The sequence below is a fragment of the Athalia rosae genome, chromosome 2, assembly GCF_917208135.1.
Source record: "Athalia rosae chromosome 2, iyAthRosa1.1, whole genome shotgun sequence".
Taxonomy (NCBI): domain Eukaryota; kingdom Metazoa; phylum Arthropoda; class Insecta; order Hymenoptera; family Athaliidae; genus Athalia; species Athalia rosae.
Window position 1 is genome coordinate 1241845 of NC_064027.1, and position 17102 is coordinate 1258946.

Below are 17102 nucleotides of genomic sequence, written 5' to 3' on the forward strand. Positions count from 1 at the left end.
CAGTGCATAAATATAATACACCATAGGTATACAGGTATAATATACGGATTAACTATTATAGATTATTAACTGTGACAATGTGTGTTTTGTGCCCTTGTATTGTACATCGTAGAGATATGTTTATTCATACGTACATAGATTGATATAAATAGATACGTGTGTATTGTATACTTATTACCGGTTGTACTATCTATCTATCAATGGTTGGTGAAAGGTACTTTAAGTCTTCACTGCCCATACCGTAACGTACTTTGACGATGTATGATCGATTGCCTCTTTTTCAAATGTATAATGCAGTTCGATATTTTACGTAAGTCCATAAATATATTTGATATTACATGTAAGTCCATAAGGTATAATCGATACTACTTATATACCTACATCTGTTATGTCAATCTACAATATTATACGACATATATGGCGCACGTAATTATTATACATATATTTGATAATTCTATCTAATCTTGGAAACAAAAAGAAAAGAAAAACAAATCTACGTCTTAAGTATTTATAATGTAATTCATATCTACACTAATGCTATACATATGTATATTATACTGCATATAGGTTTAATCTATATTTTTGTACACACGTTATAAGTTTCAATTATACTTCTACACCTATAGGCAAGTCACTTTTACGGTGGCAGGCTGGTCCCACTGGGTGATACTACGCGTGGATGTTCAACCTCGACTTACAATTAATGGAAATGATCGGACTAAGCCACATTGATTAGCGAAAGAATAAAACTTACGATTATTGTCAAATATAGCCTATGAATAAAATGACGTAATCAAAGTTATAGGTATACACTTATGAATTCATTTCAATATCGTTTGTAATCTATTGTTTTTGACAAAACAGATAGAAAATAAGTAGCTGTGTCTCTTTTTAATCGAAACTTCCCAGTCCGACCTTATCTGTTTACGGAAACGTATGCATAAAATACGTGTATATTGTAGAATTCGAAATTCAGTAATTTCGAGATTCATGTAGCCTGCTAACCGTTGATAAGGAAATCATCGGTACACATATTCAACCACATCTGCATATCTATACGTATATTAATATTGACAATCAGAATAATTTTTCTAACCAAAATATCTACACTGTATAATAAATAGCTTGTTACAAACTCCAGCTGTTTACATCAAAATAAAAGCAATATTCAAAGTCATATTATATGCTGTATTGAATTGAATTTCACAATTAACATCATTCTTTAAGCTTTCCGTTCGCAATGGTACCTATAGTCTCTGATTAAACCAATATCTCTTTTCCAAAAGTCAATAATGACATCGTTTGACATCATGTTCTTTGCTTTTTTGGAAAATTGAAAAAGTTGCGCCGAAAAAGTCGAATGATCTTCGTGCCACCAAGCGGCAAGTCGAGTATCGAGTAAATCGTTATTTCTCCCTACATCGAGTATCGCTTATATCGAATATCATTCGGCAAATAATTATCAACAATGGCGCTCGCCGAAGTTTGTGGTCTGAATTCATACCTGGATTTTAATTTACCCAGGAACAATGATAATTTCCGAGGTGAAATCGAGTCCTACAGCAAGAATTTCAGCAACAACTTGGATCTGGCTATGCCACCGTTTGCCAATGTACGTATTTCATTGAATATAATCAAAACTTTGACAGCGGATCATAAACTGCATCATCATCACGGTGTTAAAGTAGTTTCTAAATGTGTATTGCATTCATTGTCAAATCAATACATCGATCTCTATCATAGCTTCTATCTGAGACACTAGCTTACATTTTTTTTCTATTTTAATCTTAACATCATCAATAAGTAGGCGTTTTTGAAATCTAACCTCAGCTTTTCTCTCTGTAAACATGATTTTCATATCTTTTAGCCGGCAGAAAATTTTTCACGTTTTACCACCGATGAAAATGGTAGAAAATTAAAAATCAATTTCGACCATGGTACCACTACCCTTGGGTTCCAATACCAAGGTGGAGTTGTTCTGGCTGTTGATTCCCGTGCAACTGGTGGACAATTCATTGGTATGTACAAATTTTGTCTTACCTAATTCAACCAAGTCTGCTCGCATACATTGGACGTCATTCCGAGCCACTCCTTAACATGCGAAACATCCCGACCCAATCCTCTAATGAACACAAAGTAACCAATAATTTGGGAAATTTATTTCCATAGTTAGAAATCCACCAGAGACAAGTACGTTCCATGTTTCAACAGAAGCACTTTAACATCATTGTTTTATCCAAAATAGGTTCTCAGAGCATGAAAAAAATCGTTGAGATCAATGACTACCTTTTGGGAACTCTGGCTGGTGGTGCGGCTGATTGTGTCTACTGGGATCGTGTATTGGCGAAACAATGTCGCATGTACGAGCTCCGAAATAGAGAACGAATTTCAGTTGCAGCGGCTAGCAAGCTCATGTCCAACATGGTTTACAATTACAAAGGCATGGGACTTTCCATGGGTAAGTTATGACCTAAATATCCGCAGTGAATAATATTTTGAAAAATAGTTCTCCATAAAATTCTGAATGTGAAAATTATTTTTGATAATCAGGTATGATGATTGCTGGCTGGGACAAAAGGGGACCAGGCTTGTACTACGTTGACTCAGAGGGTACCAGAACAGCTGGAAAAGTATTCAGTGTCGGTTCTGGATCTGTTTACGCCTTTGGTGTACTAGATTCTGGCTACCATTGGAACTTAACTGATGAAGAAGCATATGATTTGGGCAGGAGGTCCATTTATCACGCCACCCACAGGGACGCTTACTCCGGTGGGATAGTGAGAGGTAAGAAAATTAACTACTGAGTAAAATGTGAAGCAAAGTTCCAATAATCCTACAATTTTTGTCAATTCTTTTTGCTACTTCTTTCCCGCACAATTTTAGTTTATCACATGAAGTCCACTGGTTGGGTCCACATCTCTAACGAGGACTGCAAGGATCTTCATTACAAGTACCAGGAAGAAAAAGCAAAACTGACAACCGCTCCGAAATAATAAAACTTACATTATGTACACCGAAAACATATTGTAATACATTCAGTTAATTATTCTTTTCCAATTAATAAAAATCATTCGTATTCGAGTATGTCGGATTCTGCCCTATTCATTGTCGATAGCTGTGCGAATCATCCGATACTAATTTATCTCTGCCTCCAGATCATGGACATTGCAATTGCTCCAACAGACTATGAAATCCCCCGATTATTTTTATCCCCTGGAAAGTAAAGTTGTTAGCGCTAAACATGATAAATTTAACGAAGAGAGTAAAAAGCTCTGTACCGTGCAAAGAGTAAGCGTTGAGTGTAGATAGGAAGTAAGTAGCATCGCATGATTTTCATCATATTTATCTACACCTCGAATGTAGATAAAAATGAGCAATGTAGAAAAATAATAATTGAGATAAGATGACCACGCATTCTACAGTTGGACTGGATATTTGTTGCACATTATAAAGAAAAGATTAGCTCTCCTGCCGGGCGGTTGTAGCAAAGTAAATTTCAATATGTAACGTATAGTATGTACCTACATGCAAGTTAAAGAGATACTGATACATCTGAAAGATGAAAAAATTAGGACAAAAAAAGCTGCGATCTCTCGATCGCCATGTTTGTAAAGTTCAGTCGTCGGTGTTGACGCCGCAATTCGCTGCACGACGCACATCCTTGCTCGATCAGTTTGAGTGCCAGCGCAACACTTCGTGATAAAATACGTGCATACTTTATAGTTGGAATTGTCGTCAGCAGTACACAGTGTGTAATCAGTCGCCGCTGCTGACATATTGAAAGTCAAGTTGTTGCACCATCTCGCGCTCCGATTAAAGTGATAATTATTTCACATACGGCTATTTTATAACCATTTGCTATCATGTCTAGCGCTGAAGAATGCGAACTCAAAGGAGGGCACCCCCCTGCAGGTAACGTATGATTATTGTTCAAAGTAATAGCAAATATCTTGATATTTCAAACTATGTTCAGTTTTATGGTCATCAGAGATTGTATGCCGAGAAAAACAAAAACATCTTCTAACAATGCCGCCATGTCACTCAGAATTCCAGTTCCAATACGCAGTACATACAAATTCGTTTGAACGTCAATATACATCGAGAAATAGTCATAATCGCTGCAAGAGCGTATGTCCGACAAAATGCATGGTTTTGCCTCCCGTGTTTGAAAATTGATGTGTCCCTCTAGCATTGTAGTTGATGTGGCTCATTGTTTGACTATAACTGATATCTGATCTCATACCATGATCCTTACCAAAGATTCACATGTCATTTTACACAGTCAAAGCAGGTGGTATGAGGATAACGCAACATAAGACACCTAGAGAAGATCGTGAGGCTAAACCTGGAAAAGAATCGGAGGAAGCAAAGCCTTCCACTAGGTATATAAGGCTTATGACTCAAAAGTATAGAAGTTTTAACTTTTCAATTATCCATGCTGAATCTGTTTTCAGTCCACCAAAAACAATGCTGATAAGCGGGGCACCGGCAAGAGGAAATGCAGATTTCCCACCCGAAGCAGTGCAAAACTTCCACGCAAAGCCAGCACCAACTCACGATGCACGTCCAGCCCACTGCTCTCGTCCAAATATAATTCAACAACCAAGGAAGTAAATGTAATAAATTTACACTACAACACAATGAAGAATATCTGGGCTGTAATTAAAGTTTGAAACAAATTGATGAGCAAAAATTTTATACATGCAATGAAAAGTAGAAAATAGAATACCTATAAAGAAATTAAAAGTAACGCTTTTGAAAAACATATTTTTCTCAGAAATTGATGCTACAATAGTTGATAAACTACACTCGAAAATTCATCCCTCATATTCTATCATCGTAACATATATATCCGTACTATTTTATCTTTAATTTGAAATATCTTGAAGGATTTTCCGTTGATGATTCGTCCAATGCTTCATTCAACCGGACATTTATACAATGGTTGAATTTTCTGTTGAAAAAAACTCTGATAGTTCGTGAAGGCAAATTTGACTATGCAATTATATTTTACATTCAGAGTTTATATTGTTGAGCAAGACAATGAAGGAAAGTTTATTTTTCATTTATACGAGTAATAATGTAGGGAAACTACATAAATGGATATTTCTATTTTAACGAAACCTCGAGTCATTCATAGTTTTTATCACTCCTTATAAATATTATTTTATTTTTATATTTGCATCGTATCGAATAGTACAAGGAAGTCTTCTTTCATTTATAATTTCGGGACCAACACCAAGCAAATTGATACATCAATTGGATAATTTGCAGACCTTTATGAGTACTTTTGTATTGTACTTTGCATTTATTACCTTTTTTTGTCTTGTTGATTATTTAGATCAACTAAACTCAAAGTTGAGTTTGATTTCGTTTCGGTTGTGGATTTGTTAATTTTTCAAGGCTTTTATTTTGTTTCATTGAAAAAGAAAAACTGTTTATATTTTATCTTAGAAGAAAATAGTGAGGTAAAAAAGTTAACGTGATAAGCAATACGAGTGCGTATTAACTTGTGTGTGGAAAGTAATACAAATGGGAAGAGAACACATAAAACTTGTGATTTATTGTATGATTCTGTTTAAGATGATGAATAAATAATTTTTCAAATAATTAGTCCTAACTTCTAATCCATTTTATCCTGGATTCAAACAAATTTGAATGAAAATTCCCATTCCTGGGCACCTAGTTGGCATCACTGAGTGGCACTGCACGCCGTTGCTATGGTAACAGGCATGTATTTTACAAATACAGCCACATTGATGTGTCAAAGGTTGAACAAAAAATACTTTTAACTCAAATCTCCTTCCCAATGTTTGAAAATGTGATTGAACTTTCAGCCCTTATTGTCTGTAATTAAAAATTTTTGTCAAGATTTTTTATATCCTTTTCATAGGGCTGTCATAACATAAGCTCATACTCCAAAAATGTCTGGTAAAAGTAGTATGGAAAAGGTCTCGGAAATCGACTTGCACGTCACCAAGCAGTACGATATTATTCGAAGGCTTGGCAAGGGGGTAATCCTGCTATTAAATATTTATTCAAACCACGAAAATAAACAACTTGTCAGTAACTTTTTCACTGCTACTGTTAACTCTGCATTTCTCAAATTTTGTCATGAATAATTTGGAGTGAGATACTCGTTATGCATTCACTTTAAAGTGGAGTATCATTTCAACGTTGGATAGAGTGCATGAGAATCTTGGATCGGTTTCATCTCCAGACTATTTTACTTTACAACAAATATCTTCATAACAATTTTATCTCAAATTTCAGGCTTATGGGATTGTCTGGAAAGCAGTGGAAAAAAGATCCAAGGAAACGGTAGCAGTAAAAAAGATCTTCGATGCTTTTCGAAATCAAACAGATGCTCAACGTACCTTTCGTGAAATTATGTTTCTATTGTCATTTGCTAATCATGAAAATATAATACAACTCATAGGATTGCACAAGGCAAACAATGACAAAGACATTTACTTGGTTTTCGAGTATATGGGTGAGATCTATTTTCAATGAACATACCTAAAAAGTTGGATACAAATGAACTCTCAATTACATAACACTTTTTCAGAAACTGATTTACATAATGTAATAAAAAGAGGGAATATTCTAAAGGATATTCACAAGGTATTCATAATGTATCAGTTGTTCAAGGCAATTAAGTACATACACTCGGGAAATGTTATACACAGAGATTTGAAGGTAATTGAGCACCTAGTTTTCTAATGTATACATTGATAAATAAATTCGACTTTACTTGGATCCTAATCATTTCCAGCCATCGAATATCCTGCTCAATGCGCAGTGTCATTGCAAAATAGCTGACTTTGGACTGGCCAGATCCGTTACACAAATTGGTGAAGGTGATAGAGAATCTGGTAGCGACCCAACACTCACAGATTATGTGGCCACTCGCTGGTACAGAGCACCGGAGATCCTTATAGCATCAAAGAGGTGATCATGAATCATCCACCAAAATATTCCAAAAATAACGTGACCTGTTTTATGAATATGTATTTAATACAATTTTCGTCACTCTTATCATCACAGGTACACAAAAGGTATAGACATGTGGTCTTTGGGATGCATTTTAGGTGAAATGTTATTAGGAAAGCCTCTTTTCCCTGGTTCATCGACAATAAATCAAGTTGAAAGGATAATGGGAACTTTGCCACAGCCCACAGAAGAAGGTAATTAGCCCATATGCAATGCACTTACAAATTATAACAGATTAAGAAGGTACTTCAAGGCCCACACAGATAGATATTGCAATAACTCTTGACTTTTCTTTCTAGATCTGATCTCTGTTAGCGCAGGATATGGTACCAATTTGTTAGAAAAGACCCCATCTGGCCCACGTCGTACAATCAAAGAACTTTTGCCAACCGTTTCAGAGAGCGCAATAAATCTCATAAATAAATTAATTGTTTTCAATCCCAATCATCGACTCACTGCAGTTGAGGCATTAGAGCACCCATATGTTGCTGAGTAAGTATTCTCAAAATCCAAAACTATGCTAAGCACACGAATTTTTGCTATGCTGAAACGCAGTTCAATTTCCTAGTTTTCACACTAAAGGCAATGAACCTGAAAGAGGATCCAACGTTGTGCCTCTGTTAAGGGATGATATACAATTATCGGTGGACGATTATAGAAACAAGCTTTATGCTATGATGGATGAGAAACACAAAAAACACAAGAACATGTAAGTTAGATATGGAATAGCTGGAGCGATCAGATAATGATGGTGATATATGTATAATAATATTTCAAAGTATCATTGATTCCTTTTTTAATTACCGAAATATGTGAGTAATGTGAATATGTGAATACATTGCAGGTCTAAATCTAGGATCAGGAGATTATCAGAACACATACGGAAGGAGACAAGTGCCGGTGCTGGTCAGGGGGATGGAACTGGAAAAAAAGGTTTTCACCTGTCGTGTGATGACCTAAGAAAAGAAAAGACTAAAACTGAGGTGTACAAACAACAGCAGTGTGAAAACCACGGTGAGAGCAATATGAAATCCTGAATTCGTGAGCTTTATTCAATCCACGAAGGTTCCTAATAATTAGAATCATGCCTCGGTAAATAACAAATTAACTTTTGAAGGCCGATCTACTGTAACAAGGAAATTACCTGCTCCTGCATATATTAATGGAAATGGGCGGAGTAGCAAATCACAAATAGCTAATGTGGACGCGACAATAGGTGACAGAACATTGCAGCAAAATGGTAAATAAAGTTTGGGATCGAGATCAACCTAATTGCTCAGTCCAACTCAGAGTTCTGAAGCTGGAATTATGACATTGTTTTAGGGAGAAATTCAACAGCGCAGTATACATACGCGATGATAAATGGTCCGTTCAGAAATCTTCCTCCAGGCCAAGCTAAGAGCTGTTTATACTTGAGCCAACAACACAATTTGTCAAAATCTCAACGTTCTATACAATCCGACCAAGTAACTCTCGTAAGTACCAGTCCTGTTTCTCCAACTTTTTTATAGTTTGAGGCAGGGAGGAAACTGATGATGCAGAGATAGTATCATTAAATATTCAATGTTTCAATACCAATTCAGGAAAACCAGATTTGTACCTGCCACACTCAGTATTCTGTCTCCATGATTAAGAACGATGCTTCTAAAGACAACTCAGCTTTGTGTTAACACTCTAAAAGGCAATAAGCATTTATTTCCAGAACAGTACATCTTTAGAAGCCTCTCTCTAAACTTTTGCTACATCTTACTTGAAACGTATCAATCGAAATCCTATTATTACAGGTGACTTGTCGTATGGGATTCATTTAGGTATAGTAATTTTTTTTTATACAGAGTAGCGTGCATGTACGTACGCTGTACAATAATTATGCTTGCACTAAATATTTATTTTCAACAAGATTGTACATACTAGTTATTTTTTCATAAGATGCATGTATGTATGTATACATACATATTTATATAAGTTATCTACAAGTGATTCATGACTAGCAAGCAAACTGCTACAAAAAGTACAAATAGAGATCTGTTTATCATCATATTTGATACCAAGTCTATTATTTTTTGCATTAGATAAAAAACCATTGCAGTACATACATTTTTATCGGTGTATCCGAAACCAATTTGTCAACCATTTGAGATTTTTAGAAATTCATTCACCTTACTGTCACATTTCAGTTGTAATCAGGTGTTCGCTTTAAGCAGCATGGTGTATTTTCAGTATGGTCCAGGCAGCAGACCCGGTCCACAACCAAGTCAACAAAAACTGCGTCGAAGCACGAAACCACAACTCATACACAGGCTGCCAGCTACGCTTAATAATCTTCAAACCAAGTCGAGCCTACCCAAGCGAGTCAATGAAGAAAGTCCAACGAATGCCAAGTACCTCACAAAAATGCCAAATAATTTCACAAAGCACTTTGCAACCCCACACCACTTTACCTCGCAAAATCAAACAATTCAAAATTATCTGAATCAAACCATGCCAATGCATTTACAAAGGGAGAGAACTCCAACTGGACAAACTAGAACAGTAACATGTGCGAATCGTCCAACAACTGAAAACATTGCTAATTTAGCATATGTACAGAGCGCTAATCCTGTCTCTGCAGGTACGCTTGATAATCATAGGATAAGAAGCGCGGTGACACGTGCTCAAACTGGCAAAAATCATTTAAGGCGCAGTATTATTCAAAAGCCCATAACGGCAATAAGAAATTTCCGATCCTTGAACACTTATAGTCAAAGTCACGGAACAATCACAGCCTCTGCGTATAATGATTTAAGAAATGGTAATATCAGATGGTAGCACATAAATCGTGTCTTTGATGGCATAAAATTATATACACCACTTATACGAGCCTATGCCTGTATCTTACGTTCATTCAGATAGCCTTAGTAGGGGTTTCAAGCTTTTGAGCCTTGAAAAAGGTTTAAAGTCATTGACATCAAATCCTTGAGACCAGAATTCTTTCTTCGATAAGTTAGAGATGTAAGGCCGTGTAGGTGGTGCATACAACTTTTTGGATTTTAGAATTGCCTCTTCTGACACACGTCAAACGTGAAGTGAAATATTTAATTTTGAAAAAAATATATAGCTGTTGCCGAGATAGATACGTGACATTTTTTTCTGAGTCCCACTTGGATCAAATTTTTTCGTATAGGATATACCAGACATCTGTATCTTCCATGTTTGCCATTACGCTTTACTAATAACATAAATGAAGTAATACTGTCTGGCATATAATACATGAATAATTTCTGAGTGACCTGCACTTGTATCTCTGATCCAATATTTCTAATGAAGTGTTCAACAATTCCCACAGCTGTAACATATCCATTATGAATGAACAAGATGCATACTGCAAGTGGGTTGAATTTGAATGTAATAAAAATCATGATAAATTATCTAAACTTCCAAATAGTTTATGCTTACAAGAAATGAGTTTTGAACACCACTTGCCACAGAGTTAATCTTTTTGAACACTTTATATTACATATATTTGAAAAAAGTCTGAGATAAGTTTTAATTTTTCACAACAACAATACTCGAATACAGGCTAACACGTTACTGAAGTAATACAGAATAAATAATGTTGAATTGAAAATAATTTTCTATGAACATTTATTTTGAACATCAATATTTACATTGAATATACCTATATACAAGAAAAAAAGAAAAAAATGTTTATAATCAACGGATGTATATACAAATTATCATGTACCATAATAAGAACATTTATGTCACGTTTGCGTGATAATATCATTGTGAACAGCTATATGTATAATAAATACATACGTACTTGAATTTTAATAGAAATAAAGGCAACTATAATCTACAGAAATCATTATATCCCATTCGTGTCATTAATAGGTATCTGTTGTGATTTGATTTAGATGATATCTTTACAAGACGAATTACACAATGCAATAATTGGATAATTGTGAAATTTGAAAAGAAACCACAAATAATGTTTCACAGAGAACTAAAAGGCTTATGAAATTGCATGAATTATTGTCCCTTCAATTTGGTGGGCAGCATTATACAACAAATGAATTAGATGACACGAAATATTGAATAACTTTTCGAAGTATCTAAGAGCTGGATTTTTATGTTTGAATTTCTATGCTTGGTCTCAATTTCACATTTTTGAAGCGAGTTGGGTATAAGTTTTTAATACGCGCGGCACCCTCGATTTCTCAAATAAGGCAGTCACGTATCGTCATCGACGTTAGGTGCATCAGTTTGTCAGAGCAATGCAAAGAAGGTGTATAGTATAGGTATAATTTTATCACGTATGACCACGGCTCACCAAATTGAATGACGGAATCAGTGCGGTCGATTCATAGAAAGGAATAGTAGGGCTGGTTGCTAAATTTATGAGTCAATGATTGCGATAAAGTGGTGTTGCGAGAGCTCGTTATAAAACACACGGAGGTTATTTTATGTCCGAAATCGCAAGAACTATGTAAAACATTAATCCTGTCAAATCGAGTCAAAAGGAAGTGTCAGACAAGGCAGACAACGTTTCGCGTGTTTATCTGTCACTTCGTACGGTTGATCGACCGTTGAATCAAAAACTAGTTGCGGTGTAGCAGCGTGTGGATATAATTATAATTATTACTTACTAAAACTCAACGCTGAGACTGACGTGTCGGATGTTAACTTAATTTGTTATTAAGGCTGATATAGTATGCACCCGGTGATAGACTTACTATCGTAATGATAGTAACGTGAGAAGAGCTGCCATTTTTTTGGTCTCCTAAACAAGAAAACACGACGATAGTCTGATATTTTTACAATAGAAAAGTAATAATAATAGAAACAATAGTACCACGCAACACATTGACAGCAAAATGGTAAGCGTTATATTGTTTAGAACGCTGCACGATTGCCTGCTTGCATATACCATACGAATGCATCTGATTATCTACGGGTTCAAATGATTCCTTGAATAATCGCAAATAATTAATTAGTAATTCATTTGCGCCAATGGTCGATTCTTAATTTACATACATCTTGGATACTCTTCTTCCTTAACTATTTCCTTCTCTCTCTGGTACTCCTCTCGGTCTTTTCTCGAGATGTTATTAGTTATTACCGATGTTATAGCCTACGTCAATAAAATAGCGACTACTTGTAACACTTGTAACGAGTTAACGTTTTTTAATTGACTTTTATGGATTTTTATCGGGAGGCTTAGACCTTGGCCTATCAGTCGTTAACTATGGACTGGGGATGGCAGTTTAGATCTGATTCTAACGTAATTTTATTATATATTATTTTTACATTAACTAACCTACAAAACTAATAATAAATCGAGTACTTTGATCGTAACTCTGTTAAGTTCGAATTTGAATCAATTTAATCCCCAGGGTTCAGGTCTGTAACAATTATTTTCATCGATAATACTTGATATACTTGACTACCGATAAGCACCAATTCTCCACTTTGCCATTCGGCAATTGTTTTTTCTCCTCTGAGACTCAATTCATATAAGTGATTCTCAACTTAATTTTACAGCAAGTCTGATTGTAGCATTATTTTGGAAGCATGTCAAAGAGTCCTAATTGATTTTTCAGTGATTGATGCCAGAGGCCTAACATCTATCGTATACTCAAATACTAGAACCCTGCGAGTAAAGTTAGAATTAAATCAGTAGATTAGATCACTAGTAGAATAACAGCACGCTTAATTTGAATGGCTTATCTGGAATGGTGCTCCTTGGCATCGGTAGGTATCTCTGTTTTTTTCGCAGCCAATGACACCAACCATGACAGGCATCGAGGAGCAAGATAAACTTCTGGAAGATTCAGTTGGCATTGTGAAGGTTCAGGCTTTGCAGATGAAACATTGCCTCGATAAATCTAAACTCATGGATGCCCTGAAACACGCTTCGACGATGCTTGGAGAACTTCGAACTTCGCTCCTTAGTCCCAAAAGTTACTATGAATTATGTATCCTTTTTCATTAGTTTTCAATAATGCAAAATGATGCAGTAATTTGTTAATGGTTTAAAGTTTGAAGAAAATCCTTGAACCATTTGTTGTTCAATTTAATTATAAAAACCAGAAACATTCTCGGTGCTTTTCCTGATAATAGACTAATAAGATATGGCAATAACTGACGAACTCCGTCACTTGGAACTTTATTTACTAGACGAGTTTCAGAAGGGAAGAAAAGTGGCAGACCTCTATGAGCTGGTGCAATATGCAGGAAATATTGTACCTAGATTGTGAGTCATTTTAAAAATGATAGCACAGCAAATCTTACACTTGGTTACAATTATATTCTTATTCGATTATTGTCATTCGAATTTTAAAGGTATCTCCTCATAACTGTTGGCTTAGTTTACATAAAAACCAATCCTTGCCTGAAGAGAGATTTGCTGCGTGACTTGGTGGAGATGTGTCGTGGCGTTCAGCATCCTTTAAGAGGATTGTTTTTGAGAAATTATTTACTTCAATGTACTCGAAATGTGTTGCCTGATGTAGCGGAGGGAGTTGAACAAGAGGGCACGGTGAGTAGGAGTAAAGGTTTCCCAGGAATGTTAAATTTACAGGTAGTGTTATGTTCCTTATTTTGATCGTATCCATGCTATTTCATCAGCTTATGATACTTGGAATTGCTAAACATTTCCTCAACCCTGCTTTGATGCTTTCCCTTATTGATTTCCCTTCTAATCTCATGAATGCTGAATCAACTTTCTAACATTATGTTCTGATTATAGGTACGTGACAGCATCGACTTTGTGTTGATGAATTTCGCGGAAATGAATAAACTTTGGGTTAGAATGCAGCATCAAGGACACAGTAGGGATCGGGAGAGGAGAGAGCGAGAACGCGAAGAGCTCCGTATTCTTGTTGGGACTAATTTGGTTAGACTTAGCCAACTGGAAACAGTCACATTGGACAAATACAAAAAGGTATCGATATTGTTATCTATCAATCAATCCATTTTTTCATTCATATTATACATATGAATAAAATTTTATTTAAAATACATTATGTCCTTACAGCTTGTTTTACCTGGAATATTAGAACAAGTAGTTAGCTGCAGAGATGCAATTGCCCAAGAATATCTCATGGAATGTATAATACAGGTAAATATAATATGAACTCACAACATAATTGATATCATAGATAAAGGCATACCAATAACCTGAGTACTATGCCTCAACTTGAACAGTTCAACAATCTGGAATAATCCCAAAGAAAGTTTTTTAGGTATAACTTTTCGTGTAATTCCTCTTTCACCTTCAGGTATTTCCCGACGAATTTCATCTTCAAACTCTGAATGCATTCTTGAAATCATGCGCGGAACTACAAAATGGTGTGAACGTGAAGAATATTATTATATCATTAATCGATAGGCTGGCTGCATTCAGTCAGCGATCAGATGGGGTTGGTGGGCCAGGAAGTCCGAGTCAAATACAAGGAATCCCTACCGACGTAAAATTATTTGATGTATTCAGCGATCAGGTTGCTACGATCATACAGGTAAAATGGGAGTCAGCTTCAATACTGACTAATTTTAATGATGATTTTGTACAATTATTTTCAAATTGACACCTATTTTAACGTTTATTTATTTTCGTTCAATGATGACCAGGTACTACACAATATCCTTACTACTGAGCACCACCATGATTTTGTATCCTACATAATTCTTACTCGTCTAGTTTAAGTCTGAGAACGATTAGAGTAAAATTCACCCTATATACTCAATATCTAGTTCGTCTTTCATCTTGTCGATGGTGATATGGTAACCAATATTACCATTGAGCTAATTACTGACGAATGGACACACACAATTCATTGCATTAATATGTAAAGTATTGAATAGCAGACTGCATTATCTCACAATTGAGCAAACAACAGATAATCTTGTCAACTTTATATATAAACTTGAGTCAGTGTATGTGATTTCCCAACTTACTTAAATACGATGTTATTTCATTATAAATCGCATCATTGCTCATTTTTACACAGACTAGGCAAGACATGCCGCCTGAGGATATAGTATCTCTTCAAGTTGCACTCATCAATTTAGCACACAAGTGCTATCCAGACCGAGTTGATTATATTGATAAAGTTTTGTGCACTACAGTCCAAATATTCCAGAAGCTCAATATCGAAAGGTCAGTATAAATATGCTCAATCGTCTTTGTTTCTTGAATATGTTGAATACTCCTTTGATCTCAGACATCAAAGATCTATAGGTTGCAGGGATAAATCCCACTCTTTGTTTCTTTCTTTTTCAGATTGGAATATAATAGTGCAGTTTCACGTGAATTATCCAGGCTGATGAAGATCCCTCTCGACAACTATAAAAATATACTTACTGTCTTGAAACTTGAATATTTTGCACCACTTTTAGAATACTTTGATTATGAAGGGAGAAAGTCTTTGGCTGTATACATAATTACAAATATCTTGGACAATGAGACTCTGATACCAACTCAGGAACAAGTAGATGCTGTTTTGTCTATGGTGTCTCCTCTGGTTCAGGATCAGCCAGATCAGCCAACGGTTGAAGAAGATCCAGAAGATTTTGCTGAAGAGCAAGGCCTGCTTGGCAGACTAATTCATCACTTCAAGTCAGAAACTGCTGACCAACAATACATGATACTTAGTGCGGCAAGGAAACATTTCTCTACTGGTGGAAATAAAAGAATAAAATATACTCTCCCACCGATCGTGTTCCAAGCATATCAACTGGCCTTCACATATAAGGGTCTGAAAGAACAAGTAAGCATCCACCCATTATTTTTAAAGTTGGGAACACTTGACTTTTAGTACCTGATTTAAGAAGAAAATTTCATTTATAAAATAATACGTATTTGATTATTATTTCAGGATGACGTTTGGCAGAAAAAGTGTCAAAAGATTTTCCAATTCTGTCATGCGACAATTACAGCATTAATGAAAGCCGAACTCGCCGAACTTCCACTGCGACTGTTCCTCCAAGGAGCTATTGCTATTGGTGAGATTCGATTCGATAACTTTGAAACGGTCGCCTATGAATTCATGAGCCAAGCCTTTTCAATTTACGAAGATGAAATTAGTGATTCCAAAGCCCAATTGGCAGCAATCACCCTTATAATAGCTACTTTTGAACAAATGAGCTGTTTCTCTGAGGAGAATGCAGAACCAGTCAGAAACCAGTGCGCCCTGTATGCCAGCAAATTGCTAAAGAAGCCAGATCAGTGCAGAGGTGTTGCAACGTGCTCGCACATATTCTGGTCTGGAAAATCGCTTGCTACTGGCAGCAAAGAGGTAGTTAGCTGAATTTACTTCAATTCAAACTTGATTACCAATCTGAAACTAAATCACTATTCCTCTCTTAGATGCAAGATGGAAATAAAGTTTTAGACTGTTTGAAGAAGGGCATCAGAATAGCAAGTCAATGCATGGATACGTCGGTTCAAGTTCAGCTGTTTGTTGAACTACTCAACCACTACATTTACTTCTATGAAAAAGGAAATTCTGCGGTGAGAGAACTCTTTATAATAACCGAAAATTCTTCACCTCAAATTTGTATTATTTTTCAGTTGAGCATCCAAATTTTGAACCAAGTAATTACGAAGATATGGGAGGAATTGCCAAACCTAGAAGTGAGCGAGGAGACCGAACAGATTCAAAAACACTTGGCGAACACTTTGGAACACCTTCGTAATAGAATGGAATCTCCTGAATCAGACGGTCCCTCTTATCAAGGGCTGGTCCTGTAACAGAGTTTTCTAATTTCGTCCATTTGATAGTCCTGTAAATATTTCATCATTGTGATAATTTTTCAAATGAACTTGTGTATAATGAATAATAATTCGGTGCAGTGACTTTCATTCCTGCAGCAGCTATAAAGAAAAGCCTTCGAAATTGTGAACAAAACAAAAATTCAAATATCGGATTGTACATTATTCAGCACTGTAGTAGAAATATTCGAACGAAAGAAGGAAATTTGTATGTAACTGTACAATGCGTGATTGTGTTGATCAAAATGTAATGAATTCAACAAGCAAACTGTTATGAACTATAAAAAGTTGTGTACGGAATTATTGAACATTATTCAATAATAAATATATGCATAACAAGAACATGAAATGACAG

At 35.7% G+C, this 17102-nt stretch overlaps 4 protein-coding genes and 1 long non-coding RNA gene across 11 annotated transcripts; 4 read left to right on the plus strand and 1 right to left on the minus strand.

The window, feature by feature from the left end:
• The first annotated feature begins 1435 nt into the window (after positions 1 to 1435).
• On the plus strand, positions 1436 to 3084 carry LOC105691479 (proteasome subunit beta type-5). Its single transcript, XM_012409970.3, has 5 exons — positions 1436 to 1612; positions 1868 to 2018; positions 2246 to 2458; positions 2551 to 2784; positions 2884 to 3084. Exons 1-5 carry the CDS (start codon positions 1469 to 1471, stop codon positions 2991 to 2993), a joined length of 852 nt encoding a protein of 283 aa, XP_012265393.1. The 5' UTR covers positions 1436 to 1468; the 3' UTR covers positions 2994 to 3084.
• A 519-nt stretch (positions 3085 to 3603) lies between these two features.
• LOC105691480 (death-associated protein 1) lies at positions 3604 to 5610 on the plus strand. Its single transcript, XM_012409971.3, has 3 exons — positions 3604 to 3912; positions 4283 to 4382; positions 4455 to 5610. The coding sequence occupies exons 1-3, from the start codon at positions 3864 to 3866 to the stop codon at positions 4612 to 4614; spliced, it is 309 nt and encodes a 102-aa protein (XP_012265394.1). The 5' UTR covers positions 3604 to 3863; the 3' UTR covers positions 4615 to 5610.
• LOC110117335 lies at positions 5369 to 7029 on the minus strand. Its single transcript, XR_002305968.2, has 2 exons — positions 6895 to 7029; positions 5369 to 5847 (listed from the first exon to the last, which is right to left on the minus strand). It is a non-coding gene; the product is annotated as an uncharacterized LOC110117335 (long non-coding RNA).
• On the plus strand, positions 5841 to 10837 carry LOC105691478 (extracellular signal-regulated kinase 2). 2 transcript variants are annotated; one of them, XM_020855560.2, is made up of 12 exons: positions 5841 to 6014; positions 6274 to 6493; positions 6569 to 6699; positions 6776 to 6951; positions 7048 to 7187; positions 7293 to 7485; positions 7562 to 7702; positions 7838 to 8007; positions 8111 to 8233; positions 8317 to 8468; positions 8778 to 8804; positions 9214 to 9329. In XM_020855560.2, the coding sequence occupies exons 1-11, from the start codon at positions 5925 to 5927 to the stop codon at positions 8802 to 8804; spliced, it is 1563 nt and encodes a 520-aa protein (XP_020711219.2). In that variant the 5' UTR covers positions 5841 to 5924; the 3' UTR covers positions 9214 to 9329. The 2 variants fall into 2 exon arrangements, with proteins under 2 accessions (XP_020711219.2, XP_012265392.2); XM_012409969.3 differs by lacking the exon at positions 8778 to 8804 and having other exon boundaries at positions 9214 to 10837.
• A 147-nt stretch (positions 10838 to 10984) lies between these two features.
• Positions 10985 to 17089, plus strand: LOC105691477 (vacuolar protein sorting-associated protein 35). 6 transcript variants are annotated; one of them, XM_012409963.3, is made up of 12 exons: positions 10985 to 11852; positions 12731 to 12950; positions 13105 to 13228; positions 13318 to 13555; positions 13724 to 13918; positions 14012 to 14095; positions 14256 to 14492; positions 14985 to 15133; positions 15257 to 15743; positions 15852 to 16271; positions 16343 to 16486; positions 16547 to 17089. In XM_012409963.3, the coding sequence occupies exons 1-12, from the start codon at positions 11850 to 11852 to the stop codon at positions 16724 to 16726; spliced, it is 2481 nt and encodes an 826-aa protein (XP_012265386.1). In that variant the 5' UTR covers positions 10985 to 11849; the 3' UTR covers positions 16727 to 17089. The 6 variants fall into 6 exon arrangements, with proteins under 6 accessions (XP_012265386.1, XP_012265388.1, XP_012265385.1 ...); XM_012409965.3 differs by having other exon boundaries at positions 12752 to 12950; XM_012409962.3 differs by lacking the exon at positions 10985 to 11852 and adding an exon at positions 12119 to 12256 and having other exon boundaries at positions 12752 to 12950.
• Positions 17090 to 17102: the final 13 nt, after the last annotated feature.